Source organism: Chrysemys picta, chromosome 8 (genome assembly GCF_011386835.1).
Source record: "Chrysemys picta bellii isolate R12L10 chromosome 8, ASM1138683v2, whole genome shotgun sequence".
Lineage (NCBI taxonomy): Eukaryota > Metazoa > Chordata > Testudines > Emydidae > Chrysemys > Chrysemys picta.
This window is the reverse complement of record NC_088798.1, coordinates 7,226,812-7,247,276: the sequence shown is the minus strand read 5'-3', so window position 1 is coordinate 7,247,276 and position 20,465 is coordinate 7,226,812. Positions and strand designations below refer to the sequence as shown.

The following is a 20,465-nucleotide window of genomic DNA, read 5'->3' as shown; positions in this document are numbered from 1 at the left end:
GTGAGAGAATCTGTCTCAAAAAAAGTAGTTGCTGGGCCTTGGGTTTTCAAACCCCAAGAGGGGTGGTTTCAATCTGGGTTCCATTATATTCAAACCACCACTGTTTGTGGGAAAGAGATGTTCCGCTCAAAATGTCCTGCTTTATCCTACCTTTAATTCTTATCCAACCCAAATCTAAACTCTGAACCCTTCAAGATGTCTCTATCACTGACATTAATACGGTACATAAAATGTAGCAGTGCATTGCAGTGGGTTTAGTAGACAAACTAGCACATTGAAGATTTTCATCATATGTTGTAGGATTTCCCGGTTCTCTTTCATTTGACCAGTATGGTTTTCCTTTTTAGCCACAGAAATCCCACACACATATTGGCCAACTTCTATTCCCATTTATGCTGCGAGGAGAGTCTGGCCTATCTGTTCCACATATTGTTCTACTAATAGCAAAGCGAGTGATTCCTCTTGACTGAGCTCAGTATACCTTCTCAGTCCTTAGAAACCCCACTGAGCTGCAGATTACGGCACGTCTACATTACACTCTGGATCGACAGGCAGCGATCGATCCAGCGGGGGTCGATATATCGTGTCTAGTCTAGACGCGATAAGTTGACTGCCGAGTGCTCTCCTGTCAACTCCGGTACTGCACCAGGGCAAGAGGTGCAGGTGGAGTCGACGGGAGAGCGTCAGCCTTCGACTTACCGCAGTGAAGACACCGCAGTAAGTCGATCTAAGTACGTCGACTTCAGCTACGTTATTCACATAGCTGAAGTTGCATAACTTAGATCGGACCCCCCCCTCCAGGTAAACCAGGCCTTAGTAATGGACTGGTGAGCCCAAGGTGATGGTGTTGGTTATATACTGGATGTGAACCACATTGAGCATCTAAAGAAAATCCCATATAACTTCACTTCCAATTTGCACACATAAACAAGTTAATAGCAAGCAGGAATCTTTTATAAGTCACTTTACTTTAATTGAAATATCATTTAATTGGCAATTATCTTAATTGATACACAGGGCATAAATATTGTGCTCTGGAAAGCTTCCAGGCCTCCTTTATTAGAGTATTAAGCCACAACATATGCAGATTACATTGAAATACCACTGTAGCATTTGTTGCAAGAAATCTCTCTCTTTCTCTCTCACTCTCTCTCTCTCGTTCTTTCTAATATCGGAGACAGATGTAAAATATAAGACTATATTATATATATTAGCAGAAAAATGATCATAAAGACATATTGAATATAATTGTCAACATAGTCTCTTAAATAATTTCAAATGATCCCTTCTAAGGGGCTTCTACAAGTTTTAACACTCTACTTTTGTGGAAATCGGCTTTCAAGTCAGTCAGGGTTGAGATTAGATCCAAAGATTTAAAATCCCCATAGATCAAAAGCAGATGCTCTTAGAAGACATTTCAGCCTAGACAGGCCGTCTGGGGACATTGTTACAGCGGGAAAAGACAATTTATCATTAAAACATGAAAGCCTCAGTTCAATAATAACCAGATGTATATGAAAAAAGGATGGGTGTCAGGGTCTTGATTCATTTGTCTCCCCTTAGAAATCATCTTTATCCAGTACTTAGGACCCGAGTGCGGATTCTTTGATGCCAAGACATAATATAAGGAAAACTGAAACATTTCACATTGTAAATCCTCAGCAATTGTCAAAGAAATTTTAATCATATAAAAATCCGGGGTGCCCTAGGTAAAGATAAGCAGCAATCAACTTGAGGAGCAGTCTGTGGGTTAAAATAAAGAGAGAGATGGTCTGGCAAGTGTATTCCAATGTTTTCTCCTTTTTCCATCAACTGTTCTTTCACATTCACAAAATTAAATTCAGCAATAATTCATTGCCTTGACATATAGGACCTTTCTTCTAAATACTCTAGTCGCCCCGAGCAAAAAACAAAAACAAACAAAAAAACAACCTCCGAGAGCACAACTGCTGAAGCAAAAAAAAAAAAAAAAAGCATTAACTAATCCTGCCTCCATGTAAAATAGGTCTTATTGTACCCATTCATCTATAGGGAAACTGAGGCACTGAAGCAACAAGTGACTTGTCCACTGTCAGTGTGAGAGTCAGGTAGCAAAACCCAGGAATCCCAATTTCCCAATCCCCTGCTCTAACCACTAGAGAGCATTCACTCCACAGTAAAGTATATAGTACTGTCACATAGGAAATCCAGCTGCAGTTCCCTGTGAGTGGCAAGTAGTTTGTCCTCTTCATTCTGCATTTTAGTTTTGGCTTACATGCCTTGCTATGGGATAGCAGGTGTACTGAATGACAATATTTGTTATTAAATGCTTGAAATGCATTAGAGCAATCCTAATTCTGTGGTCTTAAACTGCAGCTTAATCGTGTCTTGGGAAGGAGTGCATCTAAGCAGTTCGAGCAGGCAACTCTTGCTTTCTAGTCTTGGCTCTGCTACTGAATAGGTCTCAGATCAATCTAGGTGAGTCTCCACTAACCCATCTGTAAAATGAATAAAAAAACTGCCTGTCTCACAGGAACACTATAATATTTTGTGGATGAAAAGTGCAACATACATATTCTTATCATTGCCTCAAGAACTCTGATTTCTTATTGTGCCGGACAGAACTGGTCTGGACTTTTCCAACTAAACATTTTTTACTTGAGAAAATACTGATCAACTGAAACACAAACTGTTTGTGGGAAAGGATCTGCTTGGATGCATCGCCTGGTTTGAAGAAAAAAAAAAAGGACAGCAATGGTTACAAATTGTCAAAATGGAACATTTTGACATTTTCAAAATGAAAAGGTTTGTTTTCTGGTTCAAAACACCCTTTTCAGTTTGAAATTTTAGTTTATTTCTACTAACAGCAACAACAAAGGTTAGAAAAAAAGTCAAAATCAAAATGAAATATTTTCAAAATTATCAAAACACAACGTTCTGATTAACCAGGTCTGATTTTTTTATTTATTTATTTTTTTAAATTATTGGTTCATGACAATTTGGAAGATTTCAAATGTTTGTTCCAGTTTGGGACAGGAAAAAACTAAAAATCTCAAACACTTGAAGGATGAGAAAACCACTTTCTTTCCAGCTGTAGTGCTAGAGCAAAGGGCTAAGCATTGTGCCAAATTGTTTTTGCAATACAGATGCGTGATCAAGAACCTACAAGGTATGTTTGCGGGGCAGGTGCTGGACTGACTGTTTGAAGTCTGCTGGCAGGCTTATCTTGTAAATTTTAATATTCAAGGAGGAACCTTGTATCCACTTCCCATCCTAGGGCACTCACATACCCTTCCCTCACCACTCCCAACCAACCAACCAATCTGCTCGCACAGGGTCCAGGCAACCTTTATTCTTTCCAAGGGCTTGGGGGTGATTGCTTGGTTTCTATTCTCATCCCCATTTGGTGTCTGGAGGTTCCTGCCCCAGGGTTATCAGAACGTGCTATTGGCTAATCTTGTCAGCAACTCAGCTGCCTCTGGGCATGGTTGCCTAGCAAGCCAATGTCCTGGGCTGGGCCCAATAGACCCGCACTTAGTGACTGTCCTCCCTGATGGGTCCGAAGAGCCAACAGATCACCATTTAAGCCCTGGAGCCACAGCAAAACAGCGGCTGCACAATGCATTCCACACGTGCAGCTGCCCCAGACCTGCATCTTGTCCAGGACTTGCTCCACTTCCTTGCCTGCTTTACTCCAGCACTGGTCCCAAGGAGATGGTGTCTGCTGTGCATGTGTGGCTGGTGGCTCCGGGGCTGCTGCGCCCTCCTCAGACAAGATATTCCTGTTCTAGCTAATGCTAGGAGATGCTATTTCTCAGGACTGAGTGGCTCATGGAATAAAGTGGGTTTTGGAGTAGCCTTGTGTGCAGTCCCTATTGTACAGGAAAAGCTGTTTCGGAGAACTACTTCCTGAAATGTGGGTCCTTCAGAGAAGCCATTAGAGGATCTGAGTAGAAGAGAATGGAACGATTGGAAAACATGAGCCCACTTCTCTCAGCCATGAAGCCTTGATTAGAAAGGCAGTTTTGCTGGTAACAGATGGTACTTGTACTCTTCTCTTTCAAAAAACGTATGTATTAATTGAAGCACTAACTGAGTATACAAAGGCGGATCACACACTGGTGTGTTTCTACCAGCACTATACAGATCTTCTTGGGAAAATGAATTCCAAAGAGGTGGATGCAGTATGGCAGGTGATCATAGGAGCAAGAGTTGTGCTGACTCCAAAGCAGCAAGAATTCCTGAAATTAGAATCCAGTTGGATGACTTCTTTACGTCTTTCAGAGATGGCAGCGGAAGCTGCATATCAATCAGGTGAACATCAAGCTTCAGTGAGAGCTCGCAATCACATCCAGCCGGTGAAAACACAGGTACAAGAGGCAGGACAGCTATCACGGAAAGCAGAGACCACGTTAGTGGAACCTCAGACAGAAGAACTCACTAACTGCCTGCCTCTGAACTCCTGATTCCAAACTCCCAGCTCCAACCGCTGGCTTGTCTCCTGACCACACCTCTGGCTCCACCCTTCAATTTTTGCTTTGACCACTAGGTCAGACTCCTGCTCCGATCCCTAAGTTGCACTGCTGACACCTTGGTGTGTGTGACAAATCTTGTCTTGTGGCTTTGGGGTGGGTGAGTCACCAGCCCATGGGAGCAGAAAGGAGTGATACACTCCCTTCCTTTCCACACTCATCAGCTCAGTCTTTGGCTGTACTGTGCCATCTTCATATAGCATCCCATAATCCCTAGCGTGCCATACTGACTGTCTAGGTAGATACTTACTTATCCATGGCCAATGTAACTATAATACCCTAGCACGTGTTTAGGGAATTTCCAATGGTTCATGAGGAGCTTCACTAGAGATTATGAGAAAAATACCCAGTAGATCTAGGGTTTAGGGAGTGTGTTTCCCTGGCTTGCTGCCCAACATGCATTCTGCCCCCATGAAGGCCTTAAATGGATTGAGGGTGCTGGTAATGATGGGCCATAAGACCCAAAAATGTACAGCGCAAGGTGTCCCATGGGGTAAAGGGGAAAGAGCCATCTGGACCGAGGAGGAAGGCCTGTATCTCCAGTAGCCAGAGCTAAGTGGCAGGGTGAGAGGAGGTAGCTGAGTGAGATAAAGGGGTTGGAAGGGAGGATGGGCTGTATGACTAGAAACTGCCCAGCTATGCTGAACATTGTAGATCTGAACCAATGGTTGGGATCAGAGTAGAAACCAGAGCCCACCCTGTGTTGGACGATTGCAAGGTTTGCTGTGTTTCAATTTCTTGTAAAGCCCTCCTGGTCCACACTCAGCCAAAAAAGCTTCAGCTACAACATTGAGAGAAGATGTCTGGTGGTTAGAAAAATTATCCAGTGAAAATAGATCCTGCCATTGCCAAGGCTGCGGTAAGACTCCTTGAAGCTTGTCAGCTTAGGAAGAATCTAGACTTGCCTGTTAACTAGAAATTGTGGAAGCTTCCAACAAGACAGTGCTGTCCATTATGCCAGTGGGTGGGGGCGGGGTGGGAAGGGCTGGGGGAGAAGCATATTCTAGGCTAACAAGAACTATTATGTTAGGAAACTGACAGCTTTCCAGAGAATGGTTTCAGCTGAATGAAGAATTTCCATCCTGGAAAAATGCAGTGATTTATATTTTTGCTTTCCCGTCTGGGTTCCTAGTGCTACATGTTTTGTGAGACGCTATCAGTCAAAATACTGAATGAATTGTAATAACATAGGTGCAAATGATTTGGGGAAGCCTGGGAGGGACATCTCTCTCTCAATATTTTACTATCCCATTGCTGTCCCTCCTCTATGCAGTTGCGGAATGGAAGTGTTCTCTCTCCTGGTTCACCATACCCGGATTTTCGTAAATGGTTGCCCCTGCGATAGCTTTGCAAAATGCTACATGCAAGTATTGATGGGTAGAAATACGTTTTATTGTCCTGGAGCTTTGCTGTTGGAGGAGGAGATGAAGTTCTGTGGCAAGTTCTGTGCCTCCACCAGAAATATTTATAAACAGAGCTGGACTTGAGCAGTAAAATCTGGATGCAGGTCTAGAACCCCACTACCACCACAAAGCAGTGGTGCCAATGGAGATATTTCTTGGGCAAGGGGGAGAGAGGAGGGAGGCAAATTCTGCCCCTTGCCCCCTCCCCAACTGGCAGGGACCACATTCCGGTCCCTGCTCCCCCCTCCTCCTGCAGGGACTCCAAGTCTCCCTTCCTTCATACCCACACGGTGTATGATCTGGTGCCCCCAGGAGTGCAGTTCTCAACGGAGTCTCCTGCACACTGGCGTACAGGAATAGACTCCCTCCGTTTCAGCTGGTAACACTATTTGGCCCAGTTGCTCCTCCATCTAAACAGAAGAGTGGTTGGGCCAAATTTGAGTGGCATTGCAGCCCCGTGACAAAATCTCTGACTGAAATTTGGCCTGGCCACCCACCTGTCTGTATGGAGAAGCAACTGGGTCAAATGTCAGTGGGGTTGTGACTAGCTGGAGCGATGTGCGATGGGACCACTGCTTAAAAAAGGTCTGGCCATGGGCCCCTCAGCTCCGCAGCCTATGGAATTTTTGTGAGTGCACAAACTTTGGACCCCCACCCTCAAGTCCCCTCTTTTTAACTCAGGCACAATGAGCCTGAGTTTTAGAAAGCAGAGCTATACTTGCACACACATTTCAATGCACATTCATGGTCATTTAGTTTTGTGTGCGTGATTGCTATAATGGTGAATGAAAATGGCTAGGCAAATGCCTAGCTAGCTATTAGCATGCATGAATATCCAATTTGCACACACATTGTAGGCAAATAAATGTGTCAATGTTAGTGCACAAGTGTGTGTACAAAAATTCACATGGATATTGGGCCTCTATTTTTTACAATCAGCACATAAAGCGCATAAAATAAGCATATTTTTACAGGCTGTTCAACCAAAGGTTTCAGTTTGGCAAACAAAAACACACAATATACTGGAAACATGAGACTTTTCTTATGGAGATATCCCATCTCCTAGAACTGGAAGGGACCTTGAAAGGTCATCGAGTCCAGCCCCCTGCCTTCACTAGCAGGACCAAGTACTGATTTTGCCCCAAATCCCTAAGTGGCCCCCTCAAGGATTGAACTCACAACCCTGGGTTTAGCAGGCCAATGCTCAAACCACTGGTCTTATGAGTCCGTGCTTAAATTTAGGTTTTTATTTAATTTTAGACACCCTCTAGCCTTGATTCATCCTTCTGCGGAAGGTGCGTTTAATATTCAGACTTCCACCGACAAGTATGTTCCAGGCAAGTTTTGCTCAGTGAAACAGATCTATCAAAACACCTGGTGGAAACACATTTAGTAACCAAGAATTTTCCTCCTTTCAATGTAAACGAATAGTGCAATCTGATCCCAAATGTCTCATTTCTGACATGCATTACTTAGTTTTGGTGTGTGGTCACCAGAGTTTGCTGTTTCAAAACACAAATCTGCAAGTTCAGAACTTTTGTATCTTTGTGATAGTATATTGGGTTTAGATGCACGTTTACTTCCCTTTCATGAAAGATTCCCAGCATGCTTTCATATATGTATTAATACGTTAATACGTTAACATATGAGATTAATGTAGATCTCACAGCACTCCTTGGAGATAGGTAAGTATTTTCATGCCTGTTTTATACCAGGTACACTAAGGGGATGATTACACTACTGCCATAACACAACGGCACATGTAGACTTTTCCTACATCTGTGAAATGGGATTTTTCCATGATGTAGGTAATCCACCTATATGAGAGGCAGTAGCTAGGTTGATGGGATAATTCTTTTCTGGACTTAGCTGCATCTACACTGGGGGCTAGGTTGACCTAACTATGGAGTCAGGGCACATCATTTTTCACAACTCTGAGCAACATTGCTAGGTAGATCTAATATTTAAGTGTAGACCAGCCCTAAAGCTCATCGAAGTCCCAACCAATATTTTCCAAAGTGTTCTCTAATTTAAGTGTATCTCAATTTTTGATTCCTCAACTTGATACTTCGGGACGATTTTCAGCAGTGCTCGACACCAACAGCTTCCTCTAACTTCAGCAAGCGTTTTAAATCTAAAATGTCTCAAGTTGGGCCTCAGAATGTATGGATACTTTTGAAAATGTGCATGTATAGCAAGCCCAAAGCCTGGAGTCAGAATGAGTATGCAGGAATGAGAAGGATAGTCTTGTATTTAGGGCCTTAGTCTAGAACTCACGAGCTATGGGTTCAGTTCACAGCTTTGCCACAGACTTCCCGTGTGACCTTGGCCACATCACTTAATTCCTCTTTATCTGAAATCCCACCTGTAAATTGAGGGTAATAATACTTCCTTTCTTTCTCTTGTATATTTAGACTGTAAGCTCATCAGCATTGGGACCATTTCTTACAACACTGAGCACAATGGGGCCTTGATCTTTGTCAGGGTATTTAGGCATTACTACAATACGAATTAATAATAACAACAACCCTAGAAAATGCTCATTCTGTTTCTCCTGCTGCTCCATTTCCTTCCCTACAAGTCCTTTTAAAAGTCACTGGGACTATCCCTGTATTCATTGTATTCATTCTAGATGAGGCACTTATTTTTCAGAATCTTCCTTTTCCCACTTGCTTGACTCTAAAGGCCTGGGTGATTGCAGTGGTGACATAAAATAAATGTGGTTTGCTGATAAATGTGCATAATGGTTCAAGACTACTCCAGTGAATAAACATGATTTCCCAAAGCCAACTGATGCATGAGAGTGGCCTTTGATTAAACAGGCTAAGTGCTGTATGCTACTGGTGCATGAAGCTGTTATTTATCAGCCAAAAACTTGTGCTGGGAATGAACATAATTCATTGAGCCTTAACTGGAGACCACTTGAGCTTTCCTCTCATCAGACCACTTTGTGGAAAGAAGTGTAATGGAAGCTAGAGTAAAGCCAGACAGAGCAGGGGATTGTTAGTTGGGGAGACCTGGGAAAAAATTCATCTGAAACATTTTTCTGTAGAAAATGGAGATTTGGCAACACCAAAATGTTTCGCAAATTTGGGTCAATTTCATGAATTGTTCATTTTGGGGGAAAAGCTAAACCAAATCAAACAAAAAAATGTTTTATTTCAAAATTTTCAAAATGAAACATTTCAGTATTTTGGTTTGAAATGGCGTTTCATTCCAAAATTGTCTTTAATTTGACTTTAGTAAAATTGAAAACATTTAAAAACGATCAAAATTAAAATGAAATATTTCAGTTTTGTCAAAGCAAAATGGTATTTTTTAACCTGAAATGAATTTTTTTGACTTTTTTCAAAATGGCCAGTGACCTGAAACATCTGTTATTTGCCCAACTGTAGTCCTGGCTTCTGCTCCCAGCTGTCAGGGTGAGGAAGAAGTTTGCTCTTTTCCCAATAGTCTCAAAACCACTGTGAGTAAGTTCCTTCTCACCCACTTTGTACATCCAGCTGAACACCAAGAACACAAACCAAAAGAATTTCCTGTCTTTTACATCACTTTATTTCTGTGTTCACGCAGACACGCATACGCAAGAGAAATAACTAAATTATCTAAAGTTCAACCAAAGCTAACTGGTCAAACCCAACCAGTTTTAAAGGGGAAGAGGAGCAAAGGCAGATATTTTTGGCAAGAGAGGTGTATATGGGAGTGTGGAATTTGTATCCAGGCATAGATGCAGTTGTGGGGATTTCTAGCCATCTGAATAACTAGCTATGCAGATCACAAGCTATGCCTTGACAGCAGTCTGGTTGCCCCAGGACCACAGCATAGCCTTAGAATCATAGAAACATAAGACTGGAAGGGACCTCGATATGTCGTCTAGTCCAGTCCCCTGTGCTGAAGTAGGACTAAGTATTATCTAGACCAGTGGTCCCCAACCTTTTCCGTGGGGCGGGCGCCCGGATGACTAGCCGCCGATGACTGTGGCTGCCGGACAAACAACCGCCAAAATGCCGCTGTGAAGCAACAACATCAAGAGGCATCGCCGATGAAATTCACGAAGCGGCAACATCAAGAGGCCTCGCCGTCGAAATTCATGAAGCGGCAACATCAAGAGGCATCGCCGATGAAATTCATGAAGCGGCAACATCAAGAGGCGTCGCCGCCGAAATTCGGCGGCATTTCAGCAGTAGCACTTCTTGACGTTGCCGCTTCTTGGCGGCATTTAAGCAGCTGCTTTTCCGGCGGCCAGTAGGCGGGCGCACATGGATGCCCCGGCGGGTGCCATGGTGCCCATGAGCACCACGTTGGGGACCCCTGATGTAGACCATCCCTGACAGGTGTTTCTCTACTTTGTTCTTAAAAACCTCCAATGATGGAGATGCCACAGCCTCTTTAGGTAATTTGTTCCAGTGCTTAACCACCGTATAGTTTGGAAGCTTTTCCTAATGTTTAACCTAAATCTTCCCTGCTGCAATTTAAGCCCATTACATCTTGTCCTGTCCGCAGTGGATAAGGAAAAAAATTTATCACCCTCTTTTTTATAACAACCTTTTGCATACTTGGGACATAACAGTCTTCATCTCAGTTTTCTCTTCTCCAGACTAAACAAACCAAATGTTTTCAATCTTTCCTCGTCAGTCATGTTTTCTAGACCTTTAATTATTTTTGTTGATCTTCTCTGAACTTTCTCCAATTTGTCCACAACTTTCCCAAACTGTAGTGCCCAGAACTGGACACAGTAGTCCAGCTGAGGCCTTAGCGGTGCTGAGTAGAGTGGAAGAATTACTTCTCGTGTCTTGCTTACAACACTCCTGCTAATACATCCCATAATGAGGTTTGGGTTTTTGCAACGGTATTACGGTATTGACTCATATTTAGTTTGTGATTCACTATAATACCCAGATCCTTTTCTGCAGTAGGCATCCATCTGCGTTCCTGATAGGGCAGTGGGTCTAGGAATGATACAAAACATGGTGGGAATGGATGGGTGAATGAATGCCTATCACAACTCATGAAGAACTTTCCAAACTGGACAGCTGATGCGCCGTTGCAGTATCACCCTCATACCACCAAGGGGATACTCTGCTGTCCTGGAAAGGGAAAGGAAAGAAAGACCTTTCATCCATCCATTCTGTTGTGCAATTTTAGCGCGTTGGGCTGTGATTATGGGAGAAAGGAGGTTTGATTGTTAGGGCACAACAGACCTTTTGGCTTTGACCACTCTGTTACTATGGAACAGCTGAGTGTTGTCAGAAAGAGGCTGAGCGGTTAATCTGGTTGAGGGAAGGGAGGGCAGGTTGGATGAGGTCAGGAAAGCTCTTTGTGGCAGGGAGATTAGCTGAGGTGGGTTGCAAGGGATTGTATGTAGCTGGAATGGGGCCAGAGTTGAGGATATCCTGGCATGTCAATGAGTTTTCCTATGCCATGTGATGAGAGGCCCAGTGAGTGAGGACAGGGAATGGGGTCAGGGGGTCTGTCCACTGTGCGGAAATGTACATCCTGTTACATCTACACCTGCGTGGCCTTAGGTGTTCTTGTTTCAGTGCATAAAAAGGCTCTGCTATCTCTTCTAAGCCACACAGGCCAGTTTGGATCAGCCCTTGCATGAGGGCTATAACAGTGCAAGATGTGTCGGTTGGCCTTACGGACAAGTTCTGTTCTAACATACATGGGCATGGTCCTGTATACCATGACTGCACTAACACAGCAGGAAGGATGACCCATTAGGTGAAGTCCTTGACTGGGACTTGAGCTCCAGGTTCCATTCCCAGATCTGCCACAGACTCCCAGTGGGCAAATCATTCACTGGGTGTCTGTTTTGTAAAGTGGAGCTAACAGAAATGCTTCCTTTCTCCCACTCTCTGCATTTAAATTGTACGTTCTTCAGGACAGGCAGTGTCTACATCTAGGGGTTTCTACAGTGTCTATAGAGTGATGGTGTCCCACTGGGTGGGGATCTATGACACTGTTTTCAGAGTAGCAGCCGTATTAGTCTGGTTTTTTTCTCTTACTTAATTGGCCTTTCAGAGTTGGTAAGACAACTCCCACCTGTTCATGCTCTCTGTATGTGTGTGTATATATATCTCCTCAATATATGTTCCATTCGATGCATCCGAAGAAGTGGGCTGTAGCCCACGAAAGCTTATGCTCAAATAAATTTGTTAGTCTCTAAGGTGCCGCAACTACTCCTATGGCACTTCTGTAATACAAATCACTAACAACACCGCCACACGCCAGACCTTTGCAAGAGATAAATAGTAAAACAGTTGCATCTAAACTCCATAATGCCACCGAACAAGCCATGCAAAGGGTTTCTATTCTCTCAGATATGTCTGGCTTATTGGGCAGTATAAAATTATAAAATTATATGAGCTTCTTTTGAAATATCCATTACATTTTTTTCCAGTATAGTTTACAGTCACTGTCGCTAACGTTAACAAAACATTCATGTTAGCGGCATTTCCCTGCTGAGCCCCAAAGGAAACATTATTGGAAGGGCAAGAGATTGCTGCTTTATTTTATGTTGCCAATTAGCATGTTTGCATAACTTAATGTACACCATGTCAGGCACAAATTCCAGAACGGATCAGTCTTTGAATCTGTGTTTGACTTCATGGACAAGCAGCCGTGGTTCCATGAGGCAGCAACAGCTTATACTGAAATGGCCTTCAGGGTTGGGGCTATCCATCAATGTCTTTGGGCCTGTTTTCTGTAGGGGAACCACGGTAAATGAAAATATAGAAAACTGCCTACTGAAAAGCTGACTGATCGCTGTTTGGAATGGAAGGTGGGCGATACCTCCTGTTAGGAAAAATAACTCCACCCCACGAGGAATGGCATCAAATACTTCAATATGTACATATCTCAAAAGACCATCCCTTACTGGGATCCAAACCCAGCCCCACTGCTGTGGGAATCCTTTTTGTGCAACTCCAACTTAAGTCTTTGCACTGTGTTGTCTCAGCTGCAGTGTATAAACTTCTGGTGAGGAGGAAACCACCCATGAGTGCGCTATTTCCTGCCCCGTGCACGGCAGTTTTTTTCTTTTAAGAAAACAAGCTGGGTTCTTCCAAAACTTATTTTCTGTGCTCAAAATAATTTCTCTGCCAAGTTTACCTGATCCAACTCTCAGTAAGGTCAGTGCAAGAACTCCCATTGATTTCAAGAGGGGTTGAGGGCTAAGGAATATTTTCTTGAGAATAAAGGACAAGACATTGATAAAAGTTGCCTTCGGGGGGCAATTCTGGCGGCCATTTCAGTGATAATTTCACTCGGTATTTAGTGGCCTGGCTAAAAGCTAATTACATGCAGATGTGTGAATTATTACTGAATATTTGACTCTGATTATTTCTCCTTTGCATGATGGTAGCATCTTGCAGCCCCAGTCATGGAGGATGTCCCCATTGTGCTAGGCGCTGTACAAACACAGAACAAAAAGACAGACACTCCTCAAAAAAGCTTGCAATTTTGCTGTACTCCGCTTCCGCCTCTCGCCGTGGTGGGGTACAGGAGTCGACGGCAGAGCGATCGGGGATCGATTTATCGTGTAGACGTACCCGGCGGCTTCTTCACCAGGCCATCATTTTTTTCCTTCATTATTCAAATCTAGTTCAGGTCACCATCATGACATGGTAAATCCTAAAGCATAGGGGCTGGAATTAGGGGTGCTGCCACACCCCCTGTCTTGAAGTGGATTCCATTATATACAAGATTTATAGTTTGGTTCAATGGCTCCCAGCACCCCCACTATAGAAATTGTTCCAGCATCCCTGTCTAAAGAGAATTATTTGTGCCTTGACACCTAATTGCAGAACGTTTTGAAGATTACTGGTAGGCGATTGTTCTTCAAAGCTTGTCTTGTCCATAAATGGTAGTTAGACTTAAGTTTAACAAAATCCTCAAATATCTGAGGATGTGCCTGTAAAAAGGAAATACTTCATTTGTAAATTTACTCCATAGAACTGTGGGTGGGTTTTATTTTATTTTATTTTATTTTATTTTATTTGTATTTGATCATATTTTACATATGTATGTGTAGGAAATATGTAACTAATATAAATTATCTATAAATAGGATCTATCCAAATTCCAATTTTTAATAAATACCATTTCTGGTACAAGAAAGTGTTTTATTTGGACCAACTCCTTTCTGCTGTATTGCAAATTATGAAGTGGCTTTCAGTGTCTGCTTTCTAAATGGCTGTATGTGATGAAATATCCATGCTTATACTGCCTAGTGAAAGTACAGATTTAAATATTTTCTTGATCTGGTTGTATTATTCATTACAAAATTATTTAATACCTTTAGACTTTTTTTCCTATTCACAAATGCACAAGAATATTTGCTGTTTGTAACCGTTCCCAGACCAACTTATATGAACTCATTCTAGCCTATGGTTTCTTCATAAACTCTTATTGATGACTTTTCCCTGTATATTGATTTGTGATTGGTGGTCTAAATCACATGATGTTGACTTTGCTCCCCAACTGGGTGACTTTGGGAACAAATAGGTGTTGGGAAGAAAAACGGCCATTCTGAAACATTGCTGAGAACAAAAGTCCTTTCACATGAATGTTCACCAGTAGTGAACAAAATGGGGTGGGAATACATTTGTGTTTGTAATAATTGACCAGCTCTACTCTTTTGCATATTATTTTTCACACAGTGGATCCAATCCTCAGTTGGTGTAAATCATCATCACTCTGAAGTCAATGGAGCTTCACATGTGTAAACCACACCTGTATCTTGTCCACTGTATATTTCCCCATTGCACAAAAGCAAAAACATTTGGGCAGTTCATTTAAGTGTTACAATTGCACTTCTTTGGTAGCAGACGTCACTCAGCCTCTTGCCTGCACCCTTCAAATATGTGCTAAAAAGGCCTGATCCAATGTCCATCAGAGTCCATGGAAGTCTTTTTATTGTCTTAAATGGCTGCTGGATCATACTCTAATTGCCTCTGTAGGCACTTAGTGATGTCTTATTGATTTATGGGAGAACTGAGTTCTGGTCATGAAATCAGTGAGGACCTGGGCTGTGAAATCTATTTCGCTCAAAGAGATGGCAGATTATGTGGCACACCCCAGTCACTGACCCAATGCTACTGGATCCATATAAGTCCAAATCCAGTAGCTTCCTTCGCCAGCCCACTTCCAATGGCTCCCCCTCTGCAAAAGTTTATTTTGTGGCTGGTATGGTGCACCTGTATGGTGTGCCAGGGTATGAAGACTTCTTATGTGGTCCCTGTATCTGAGATCCATGGAAGAACAATACAAAGCTTCAGTGATGTGGAAAACCTTCCTTAGGCCTTCTGCCTCTGGGTAAATTTCACCCTAAATACACCCCTTGCAGCACACACCGTGAAAATATAAATAGCGACTCTATTATCTGCCCAAAGCAGAGTAGAAAGTAAAACATTCATAGTGTCTGCTAGGTGGCCAGCTACGCAGGTGAAGGTCCGAGCCATTTAGCAATCTCTGCCGTGAATCTGCACTTGATTCGTCTTTGCTATATCAAAGATGCATGTGTTTTTGCTATTCTATTCATGTGCTGTTCTGACAAAGTTCTTCCAGTCTGAAGGATGGAGGAGGGGGAGAAAGCGTGGCTCTTTTTTTAATTGAATTGAATTGAATTTATTTTTTTTTAATGGCTGGGAATCAAGTTGCTCTTTCTGTAACTGGCAAGCAACAGGGCTAAGACATGCTTCGAAAAACCTATATCCCTTGGAATGCTTGGCTTTCTTTCCAGAACTGTGGCAGGACATCCTGATGCTATGAAATTACATGGAAAACAAAATCGCTAGCAAAAAAGGGTCTCCTCTCAGTTAGGATTAGGAGCTTTATTACTGAAATGTATTTGATAAGTTAATACATGGTTAGAAATTTTATTATGGTGAAAACTAACAACGTCTTTTTAGGGCTCTGTGGGATTTTGATATGAAATATGCCAAGCTCTGGAAAGTTTTAAATAATAGGCAATTTACATTTAATAACTCCCCTCCCATGACCCACAGGTACTGTGCTGGCCCTTACAACAGAAACATCTGGCTCTTCTGCTGTCCTTATTAAATAATCCCAGGGATACAGGGAGAAAAAATAGAGGGAGGGTTGAGGGGAAGAAAAAGCAAAAATAGATGAATTTGCAGCAATAGGCAGTGAATAATTCATGGACTGCCATCCAAATTACACTCTAAAAAATCTTTTAATGAGAGTGAGAGCATGTGGACCAGCTGTTTTGCAGATGACCAGAAATTTAGGACATGCTACTTAGACAAAGATTTAATTAAGATTTAATTTTGTTAATGCTCTCCTCTTTTCTTATTGTTATAGCACACATGGCATGCATAGAGACCAATAATCATCATCATTAATAACAAGAACAACTACAATATCATAGAATCATATAATCATAGAATATCAGAGTTGGAAGGGACCTCAAGAGGTCATCTAGTCCAACCCCCTGCTCTATATATAATAGACTATGTATATAGAGGCTCATCTAAAGCGCACTGAAGTACGGGAGGCCCTCCGGTGATTTCATTGGGCATTGAAGCAGGCCCATCGAGAAAGCTTTCGATCAAACAATAGGATCAGTTAATTTTTACCACATTCCTGTTTGTAGGGTAGTAACAATTGTATGGGCGTCTCTACACTGCCTGAAAGTTTGGACTACAGAGATGTGAAAAGCAGTGCGCACCAAAGTGCTGCACTGTAATTCCCCCGTATGGACGCTGTGGGCATGAACGGAAGAGTTCCTACTTGGCATTAATGTAAGTCCTGTTTGAAGAGGACTATGCGAATACCAACTAGGAACCTTTCCTTCGTGCCTGCAGCATCCCTATGGGTGAGTAATAGCACAGTATTTTGGTGCGTACTGCTATTTACACCCCAAACGATTGGGCAGCCATGCCCAATCTTACCCATCCTACAGCTGGGTGAAGTGCGGAACAGAGAGGCCCAATAATTAGTTGACAAAGTTAGGGTCAGAACCTAGAAACTCAGAATTTCCATCACCTCTTCTAGGTTCTAGACTCTGCCTCTTGTGTACAGCTTGCTTTTGAAGATAAATTTTAAATAGACTTGAAAAGACTCCAGAAGAAGTTTCCTGGTGATCAAGATTTTCCTAACAAATTACCTTGATGAGTTTGCTGGGTTCATTAGCCTGACGAATGCCAAGGAAAACTTTTTAAAAGGGGTGTGTGTGTGTGTGTGTGTGAGAGAGAGAGAGAGAGAGAGAATTAGGGCATATTAGACATGAGAGAGATTGGATCTTTTCTATAACTTTATTATTAATTAACATTTATATTCTTGTAGGACCTACAGGCCAACTGGACAAGGCTCCATTGTACTAAGTGATGTGAAAACACACAGTAAGAGACATTTCTGGGCCCCCACATCTTATAGCACATAACAGGTGAATAAAACAAACAGGTCAGTTAGGGTAGGGACAGTGGAGGTAGTGTAAAAAATAAAATAGGATAAGCACAATTTTTAGCCAATCCACTCACCGCCTGCCTAACTATAACTTCCATAACTCATTGCTTCCGCTGCTGTCTTTTCCATAATAAGAACTATTTTCTATGTGTAAAAAAAGCAAAAAGAATCCATGGTTTGAGAGGGAAACCACAATGTTGAACCACAATGTATTATCTTTTGGTGAAAAGAAAAAAAATATCCTAAAGACAAGGTACCATTATATCAATACACGAATAAGACTGACAGTTTTGCATTTCCCAGTGACAAAATGGAACTTACTTCAGATTCTTGGTTTCTCAACATCTTCCCATGGTTATTGAAATCCAAACTGCCCATCCTCGATTATTTTGTCAATAACTTACATTTATGATTAAAGTGACCCTTGGAATAGATCTTGTAATTTCAAGTAACTGAGTCCAGAATAAATTTCATCCCACAAATCTGGTATCATTTTATTTGGTAACAACTGTGTCTGTTAAACTTCTAAAACATTTTCTAAAGGGCAAAGTGGTTATTTTATTTCTGTTCTTCAGTATAGCTTGAGCCGGGAACAAACAACTCCAGACATGCACAGTATAAACATTATTATGCTAATGGGCTCTTGGTTATATTAACAGCGTGCGCGATCCAATGCCTAGTGAAGTCAATGGGAATCTTTCTGTTGACTTCACTGGGCTTTGAATCAACAGTAAAGGCAGATTCATGCATTAGATCAAAGTCGTGATGTATAGTCTCATCTGACTCCCAGAGGAGTCAATGGATATCTTTCAATTTATTTCACTGGCCTTTGGATTAGGCCTTTAGTGTTGATCACGTAGATCACCATGGGTATTAAAACTCAAAGTAGAACTACGTAGGAAATGAAGATCATACTAGATGTCATTGGGAAAATAAGTTTCCGTTGATTTGCCATAAAAACTCAACTTTGACTCATCACAATAATAAAATGAATGATGTGGTTTTCCATTTACATCCTTCCATTCAAGAATGGGGCACTTAGAAACATGGACCTAACTTATGTATTTACCAAATGCTGCAGGCTCTACACAGGCAAGACTCCCACTGAAGCCATTAGGAGTTTTATATCACAGCAGCACGGGGGGACCTCCACAAAAATCAGGGCCCCATTGTGTTAGGCACTGTACAAATGTAATGCTGACAGACCCCAATTGTTGGTGGGTAGGATCGAACCGGGGACCTCCGCAGCTTAGTGCATGAGCCAAAAAGTCAACTGGCTGTTAGCTCAGGCTGTAGAGCAATCTCATTTTCTCTCTCTCTTTAAGTGGTCTTGGTGCCAGTAGATGGGACAGAACACCACAACCAGAAGGCGTGTGGGTTACACAAATACCTACCAAGAAATAGCCCTTGCTCTAAAGAGCTTTACTAGACCAGGAGGAGTAGAGGAAACAGAGTCACAGAGAAGTGGAGTGACTTTCCCAGGGTCACACAACAGGTCAGTGGTGGAGCTAGGAATAAAACCCAGGTCTCTCTTCTCCCAGTTCAGTGCTGTATCCGTGGGCTAAGGATGGTATGCAATTGGTGTGCCCTTTAGTTTTTGTTACTTAGTACTGAATTTGTTATATAAGTGCCACTTGACGAGCTTTAAAAAAACCACTTTGATGTCAGTAAGGGATAGACACTTATCTAGTTTTATCCTTACAGTATCGCACACTCTGCTACATATTTTAGTGGTCGGGCTGTTTTTCTAAGCAAATGCATCTCTTAGCTGGCCTGCAGCCATATCTCTTTGGCCTGTATTTGCATCGTATCTTACAGGCTAATCAAGTTCAGGCATGTAGCCCGCTCCACTCCTGCCTTCTAGCCCCATAGAAACCAGCTCAGACTCTACCGACTACATATCCACTGTGCTGTTCATTTGCATTCCCTCCATCAACACTTTCACAGTCCGGTGGGACAGAACTATTTACAATATCCTCTGTATTTTCAGTCCTCTCCTCAGGACCTCAGAGGAGGAGAAGATTCCCTTCCCTCAGGCCTCTGTGAAACTGGCTCAGCTAACCTTGTTCCTCTCTCCCTGCTGACATGTCCATCCTTTGCCTCTTTATCGGTCTTGAGCCAATCGGCTTGGCTTGTTAGCTCACCCAGCCCACCTGCCTAATCAGCTTTCTCTGGGTGGGGAACTGATGGGTGTCAGAGTGATCAGAGTGCATGATCACTTGGAAACTCCCTGCACTCTGTCTCAAGGCATGATCAGTCTGTGGCGGGGAGGGTATCTAGGAGAATCCAAGTTGCTATAGGAACTGCTGAAGAGGATTTCATAAGCAGTATTTTTCCCTGTGAGTCAGCAGTGAGCCAATGACTTTGCACAGTCTTAGGAAGTGCTGCCTTACAGACGAGATGAAAATCTGAGGTACTTTCCCATTGTGGTCATTAATAATCTCTTGGCTCTTTAAGAAAGAGAATGCCATACATTTAAAAAGAAACCAGAGTGCTACAGATGTTTAATGATGAAGAGGAGGGAACGTGTTAAAAGTCTGTAAATAACGGATGGGATAGAGAAGGTAGAGCAGGAATGTCCGTTCTCCCTGGCTTATAGCAGAAGAGCAGGGGGGCATTCAATTAATTTAAATGGTGGGAAATTCAAAAGTGATCAAATGAAATACCTTGATGAGTCATTGAGGCCAAGAACTTAGCAAGACTCAAAAAGGAGTTGGCTATTATATGGATGTCATCTTTAAGGATAACAAACATTCCGAAGGGCTATTAAACCTTGTGCCTGTGTAACTATTGGAGAAATCTATTGTGGGGGTTATATTATCTTACGGCTGCTCCTGCAAGGTTCTTACACCTTCCTTTGAAGCATCTGGAACTGACCACTGTTGGTGAGAGGAGACTAGACTACAGAAGTTGCAGGTCTGAGCCAGTCTCCAAATCCTTATGTCAGTGCTCCTGACTCCCAGTCCTAGCCCTATCCATTACACCACACTACCATCTCACCTTTCCATGGAACCACATTCAACAATAAGGAGATAACGGGAGATGTTAAGGTAGAAAAGAAAATCAAGCTAACATCTGTTGCCTTTATCAGCCTGGTATTTTTTGTCAGTGGTTATTTGCTT

The 20,465-nt window shown here is 42.4% G+C and overlaps 2 protein-coding genes across 5 annotated transcripts in view; both read left to right on the top strand.

Annotated features, from left to right (window-relative positions):
• Nucleotides 1-20,465, top strand: part of TRABD2B (TraB domain containing 2B) — a 390,651-nt gene that overhangs the window by 93,201 nt on the left and 276,985 nt on the right. The window lies entirely within an intron of this gene.
• LOC101937597 (diablo IAP-binding mitochondrial protein-like) lies at nucleotides 3,710-4,445 on the top strand. Its single transcript, XM_065555284.1, has 2 exons — nucleotides 3,710-3,872; nucleotides 3,964-4,445. Exons 1-2 carry the CDS (start codon nucleotides 3,710-3,712, stop codon nucleotides 4,443-4,445), a joined length of 645 nt encoding a protein of 214 aa, XP_065411356.1.

Excerpts from the sequence above, each read along its gene's own strand:
- LOC101937597 (XM_065555284.1), top strand. The coding sequence starts at position 3,710 with ATGTGTGGCTGGTGGCTCCGGGGCTGCTGCGCCCTCCTCAGACAAGAT. Across the intron at positions 3,873-3,963 it reads TATTGTACAGGAAAAGCTGT|CCACTTCTCTCAGCCATGAA; the intron begins TTCGGAGAACTA and ends GAAAACATGAGC.